This window comes from Triticum dicoccoides, chromosome 7A (assembly GCF_002162155.2).
Source record: "Triticum dicoccoides isolate Atlit2015 ecotype Zavitan chromosome 7A, WEW_v2.0, whole genome shotgun sequence".
In the NCBI taxonomy this organism is placed as follows: Eukaryota; Viridiplantae; Streptophyta; class Magnoliopsida; order Poales; family Poaceae; genus Triticum; species Triticum dicoccoides.
The window spans coordinates 731,795,395-731,802,207 of record NC_041392.1 but is presented as its reverse complement, the minus strand read 5'-3'; the positions used below and the strand labels follow the sequence as shown (position 1 = coordinate 731,802,207).

Genomic DNA, 6,813 nt, shown 5'->3' with positions numbered 1-6,813 from the left:
CCCCCCTAGGGGTGGGAACCCTAGAGGGGGCGCACCCTCCTCCCCTCCTCCTATAAATAGTGAGGCCTAGGGGCTGCCCATAACGCGATTTGATCTCTCCCTGTTGGTGCAGCCCTCCCTCTCTTTCTCCTCATATCTCGCGGTGCTTGGCGAAGCCCTGCTGGATCACCACGCTCCTCCACCACCACCACGCCGTTGTGCTGCTGCTGGATGGAGTCTTCCTCAACCTCTCCCTCTCTCCTTGCTGGATCAAGGCATGGGAGACGTCACCGGGCTATACGTGTGTTGAACGCGGAGGTGCCGTTCGTTCGGCACTAGGATCTCCGGTGATTTGGATCACGACGAGTACGACTCCTTCATCCCCGTTCTCTTGAACGCTTCCGCTTAGCGATCTACAAGGGTATGTAGATGCACTCTCCTTCCTCGTTGCTGGTTTCTCCATAGATAGATCTTGGTGACACGTAGGAAAATTTTGAATTTCTGCTACGTTCCCCATCAGCTTCTCCTTTAGCCTCTTCTAACATAGGAGTACTTTATACTCAAAGAAGGCATGACCGGGCGTATTTAAAAATTGTCGATGTGTCAACTCTGTCTGGTATATGATATCCTTCACATAATTTCGCGTACATTCTCTTCCTCTCGATGAATTTACATCATGAGTACTACCATAGGATCTACCCCTAATAATTTGTTGTCGCCATGATGACAACAAATCTTGTGATTTTATTTTGGAATCAGGCCGTTAATTTGGGATAGGTGACTTTAGTCGAATTGTATCCTTAAGTATTATCTTTATCTTGAAGAATCATATTTCCTTTTTTAGCGAATAATAATATAGAACCAAACAACATGTGCAAATTATCTCTATTTATTCATGCAATTCACTGGTTTGGTAGCTCATTTGAGTATGGACGCTCACATGTTAGGGCAACAAGGGTATTCACCTAGAGACCTCTCACCTATATATGAGGCCTAATCAATTGTACATGGTTACATTGCCCCTACCAAGCAATGTAGCTATTACATTCGATGAGTTTTTGAAACATCTTGTCAAATACATGAATAATGGTAAGTTAGGTTAGTTTCTATTGGTTAGTGGTCAAGTGGTGTTTTGAGTTTACTTTCACAAACTAGACATGCTACACTCGCCATATGGAAATTAAACCATGTGAAAAGACAAGAATTATCCATTCAAATGAACACACAAACAATGCCAAGTAAGAAAGGCTACATGCCGGAATCTAAAGACATACCCGTTGTGGACAACTCATACATCTGAAACTAGGATTTTGTTCTATTAGCATGTATTGTATTACTAGTTAGACCTGTGTACTGTAGAAACATCTAACAAGATATTTATAGACATTACCAAAGGCGCTCACACACGCAGACACACATACAACCTATTGTACTAAATCTATGTGACACAAGCTATTTCATATGTGAATTTGCCATTCTTTCATGGTTTATTTTATTAATAGGTTGGATTCAAGTTCACGGAATGATCTAGCATAAAATTTTAAAAAAATAGCACAATTTCATAATAAAATAGAGTTCTACATTAATATTTCTATATTTATAATTATAGAATTTGAGTTTTATATCCATAAAATTCCGAGCTTAAAACATTCTTAATGCTATTATGTGGTAACCTTTGTTATATATATAGTTCAATGATTGTTCCAATTATATGAAAAATGTATTGGTTAAAAAGCTAGCATAGATATAATGGTGGTGACTTATAACGAAGTAAAGAAAATTATTATAAATAGGCAAGAGCCCGTTGTGAATGATATATTCTCTCAATGTAATTTCCGTTCTAAAGGGTAAATAATTCAAAATTAATGAATTTAGTATCTTTTGAATAATCTTTTGGTTTTGAAGAAGTATGATACTTGAGTAGAGTCAACCCCTAAGCAAATGGATGATAGTTATGCTGCAATTATGTCCTTTTGCGGGAAAATTTTCATATTGTGATTTTTTATATTTGATTTTAATAGAACTTGAGGATTTAACTGTTATCTTATTTGGAGAAGCACATTAAACCATAAAGATTATGTATACAAAATAAACATCAACCATTTGTAAGTCTCGATTTATTCTCTAATTTCTTATATCCCTACCTAGTTCCGTTAAGGTTCTGATCTTGCTGACCTCAAGCAGAGGCAGATCTATCATGGAGCATGGGTGTACATATGTACACCCTATTCTTTGCAAAAAAAATAACATATATAGGTGTACATACATATATGACAGAAATATCAGCCTAAAGGCCTAATAAACCTAGTTTAGTAGCAGCTCACTAGCCCGCAAAAGGCAGCAAATCAGCTACTTTACTGTCCATGCATGCACACATGAGGCTCACGTAGCCAGAAGCCAGTTTTGCCTCAAAAGAAAAAGCCATCCAGCCAGCTAGAGTGTCACTTATTACGGATATACGTAGAGATGAGGTGTTTACATTGGTCAAGCTGTTCAAAATGGTCCTAATATTACCAGTAGCAATAGCGAGTGTTGAGAAAAGATTCTCTCATCATTGACATTTGTGAAGAACAATCAATTTATATTTCATATTTCTATTACAATTAACCAATTGGATTCTCTATTAGGGAGCAAAAAATATTTTGAACACTCAATGTTGAACTCCTAGATCCACCACTGACCTCAAGGGTTTCATAACTATTAGATTAACCTAAAACAATCATCTCGATCATTTTTTTTCTTCTGAAATCAAGTAGATCATAGTATATATTTAATTTATCTTCTTTAGGAAATTGACAAGTTAGACCGTCAAAAACTAATCAGGAGAAAAAATATTTTGAAATCTATTGGAAATATAGCATTAAAATATGTTATAGGAGTGCACATTATCTCGTAAAATGAAGAAATGATGGCGTTGATATTGGTGCAATTGACTATGACAAATATGTAGTTAAGAAGCACAAATTAGTCTTGACAAGGAAAATGTTGCATTTGAGAATGACAAAGATGCAGTCACCCAAGTCTGCATGTGTCAAATGTATCATCTCAATTGCATCACGTGTCTCGACTATATCATGTGCTTATTGCACCACGTGTTTACTGATCTTGCATGTTTACTATATCTCACATGTTTGGAGCACTTTATTTGTTTATTATATAATGTTTACTAGTTAAGGAAGTACTAAACATTTACTAGGGAGTCATACTTGTAAACAGAGACAAACATTTGCAACTCAATATATGTGAAGTACATGCACCACAATGAGATTGAACATCTAGATACCAAGGACTCCGATGAGCATAACTTACTTCCAAGCTTTCGATTCACCCTGCCATTTTATGATTTTATCGTGATGGGTGTTTTATTTTTCTACAGGCATACATCACATCTAGACCAGCCTAATCATGGACCTTTCTTGTAGTAGTTAATTTAAGGCAACCAACAACTAGTAGAGAGAAGTTACGATGAATAGGACACGATATACTAGTCTGCAAGTTGGCCAACCTGAGCCTTGCGAAAGATAGCAAAAAAACAAGTCGAAGGAGAAGAAGAAAAATGAAGAATATGAAAACATTAGTGATTGTTTCCTTTTTTATTTGGGAATAAGACAACCAAATAAAATGACGGCCTGATGAAAACATCGTCGAGAGATAATGTTGTTGTGTGGGTTCTCTAGACAATTGTTTTGGCAGCGGAGCTCGAGTGCTTTCTTTATTTTGAAAAGAAACACAAAAAATAAATATGTACATGTGTCATAATTAATAACTATCATGTAGATATGAGAACACTATGGATGGATGAGCAAAATTTAGCGGAACGGGAGAAGCATTATCACCGAGCTTAGAGGAAGAAACAAAGCATGGTGACCCAAAAATTTAAATTTAAATATCATCTTCATTGCTTGCTATTTTGCATCACCATATTTGTCGTGTTTGTGCAGGCGGCTTTCGAAAAAAATCATAATATCTAGCAGGTGGCTTGCAGTGCATTCTAGTACAAATACTTTGGATCTTTTAACTTATAATTTTTTTTGAATATTTCTAAAATTAAAGAGCTTACTGGAGCTTGGCTGCTAAAATTTCGTGCTCGTGCATTCCGGCATAATACGAAGAAACTAAAAAACACCAAAAAATGCAGTCATCTACTACATGTGATTGCACTCAAGAACAGAAAATGCTAAAATGTTGGTGGCTTGGTTATTTGCAACACAACACCATAGCCGACTGATGTCCCAGGGTAAAAGAGGGGATTTATTCGAGAGAAAACTCACAAGAGGAGAGATGATCGGGATGGGGGTGTTGTGCCACATTGACGGTCCAGGAGAGCCCGTGCGTATCTAACAATTTGTCACTTAAGAGTTGTTTATTGGGATCCACTAGCTTGTGCAGCAAAAAAGAACACTAAAGTGTACTTTTTCCTACAACTGTTTTTTTGTTCATGTGGGTGATGCTGTTTGTAGTGCAAAGTGGTTGCCATCTGTTCAGAGCTTTTGGTGACTCGTGATGGTGGAGAGAAAGAACTAGCTGCTCGTGTCGTCTTCCGTCTAAAGCTTCTAAACAACTGGAGATGAAACAAAACGGGCAGAAGATTGCCCATGCCATGCCACTTTACAGCTTGCAAAGTGTGGATGCATTCTCATGGCACAAACAAGCAACAAAAATGGTACCTCATCGTTTAAACATCTACTGATTCTTTTATAGCATGGCTTTGTTATTTTAGCTACATAAAGACAATCCAAATAAAGGAAGGAGGCAAGGTAGGTGCGCTCTGCCTCCTGAGGAGGTAGGGCTGCTGTTGAGGAGGGCAATGGCGCCTTGCTACAACCGGCGCCGAGGTCATCCAGACTACGTGTAGCGCAGGACAGTCGACAAGACTAGTTGCAGCAATATATATGGATAATGACTTTGTGAAAACGATTAGGTTTGAACACTTCCTGAGAGAGAGGCTAGTGTAAAGGCGGAACTGTATGTGTTGTTTATTTATCAATGTCAGTAGACCGTGCAAGACCATATGATGGCATAAAGATATGTCCCTTTGACATAAGCAGATATTATCACACGAGTTCTATGCACAAGAACTACACATCTAGGTACAAAGGAACCAGATCATCGGAGATTAAGAATTGACATGTTAAAAACATATCCTAGTAATCCAGAGGTACGATGGCCCAAAACCCGAAAAGTGGGAAACACAAAAGGAAAGAGAGTAAAACTTTAACAAAAAAGGAGAAAAAGATCAATGCGCAGTGCATAATCATTGTCTTGAATTGCCCTGCATAAGTTTTACTATGATGAAATCGAAGATGGATACCAAATCTCCACGTTCAAATATAATAACCGTGAAACTTGGATTAAATGCATAGGCCATTTTGACACAACAAGTATTCATATGAAATGGATACGGTTTCACCTTTCTTAGTCACATTAAATGCACAAGCAAGTTAGAGGTTCTATTTTAAAGAGTATAAGAGTGAAACAAATGATTCAAACAAGTGCCTTCACTGAAGATTGTATAGTTAAATACCTTTTCTTCCTCATTCATGTCGCTGGCAGTCTGCTTTGATGATGATAGGAAGGAACATTTCTCGTCGAGTGTGTTCGTTGCTTGATCAAATGCATTAATGTACTGTTCAAATTTATATATTAGGTGAAAAATCAAATAAAATGTTGTATTGCTAACCATAATATGGAAGTTTTAGTGAAAGGGTAGATTATTTATCATGCATAGAGAAAAATAACTCCATGTCAACAAAATAAGCAGCCTTCAAATAAATTTTGGAAATGCAATGCCTATTTAAGTATCAAAAATACTACAGATTAGTAATGTGTAAGAATCAAGAAAAATAGTAGGTTAACACATCCAAGATTTGACCATTGTTCCACCGTCAAAAAAAGAGAGAAGATTTGTATCACTGTCTTGGTAATTTCGACAGGACATTTGAGCCCAACTGATTTTCTGCGTTGAGCAATCGATTCTCTGTGTTAGGAGGGACATTTGAGCCCAACTCAGTCCATTATAGGTGCCCAAACTGAAATATAAATGTCATGGATAGCGCCAATTTGATATATACTGCTAATTTTTAGCAAGAAGCTTTCCTTATTTGTTAAACATTACCATCAGAATGACGACTTTCTAACTGAGGATAATAAGGACTTGAAAATATCTCTATTTTGTTTGCATCATTTGCGGAAAATGTTAGTACCCACAAAGCAATTTTGTAAAAGGAATCATGAAACAGATAAATCGAAAACAAGTTTTACACATCACTAGATATTACCTCATTAGCCATATATTTTAAGTAGCTATCACCTCCAAAGGCCATCGTGATGAAGTGAATCATCTGAAATATTGTAACACAATAAGTATATACCTAAAGGGACTAGGACACGTTATCTTCAAGGGCTAGCCAGAGCACTAAGTAAAGGTAGAAAGAATACAGTACTTAGAACTAGATTTTTTTTGCAGGTCGCTTAGAACTAGATAGAACAATTAATTTCAAGAATACTTAAGAAAAATCGGACCTTTTCAAGTGCAATGCCACGATCAATTGTAGGCGAATCATGATCCATGTCCGACATGCCGGAATACATTTCCCATTCCATTAAGAGAAAGGCCATAGTCTTGACGCCAATAGTAGGCTGAAAGTTTATGTGAAAAAAAACTGCTCAGCTGTTTTTTTTTTTGAAACTGTTGTTTGAATAAACAAACACGAAATCGGCTGTACACAAATGGGAATCTTTGGACATGCTTACATGGTCCGTAATAGCTGGTTAGTGGTCCTTTAACTAGTTGTGCACATGGAAATGTGATTGCCTATGCTATTTTTTTAATAA

General features: G+C 37.0%; 1 protein-coding gene across 1 annotated transcript in view; it reads right to left on the bottom strand.

Annotated features, from left to right (window-relative positions):
* Positions 1 to 6,813, bottom strand: part of LOC119331753 (1,4-alpha-glucan-branching enzyme, chloroplastic/amyloplastic-like) — a 20,221-nt gene that overhangs the window by 10,689 nt on the left and 2,719 nt on the right. Inside the window, exons 5-7 of the mRNA XM_037604916.1 lie at positions 6,502 to 6,618; positions 6,258 to 6,320; positions 5,504 to 5,605 (exon numbers count right to left, since the gene is read on the bottom strand). Coding sequence (XP_037460813.1) covers positions 5,504 to 5,605; positions 6,258 to 6,320; positions 6,502 to 6,618 — 282 coding nt within the window. The remainder of the gene's footprint in view (positions 1 to 5,503; positions 5,606 to 6,257; positions 6,321 to 6,501; positions 6,619 to 6,813) is intronic.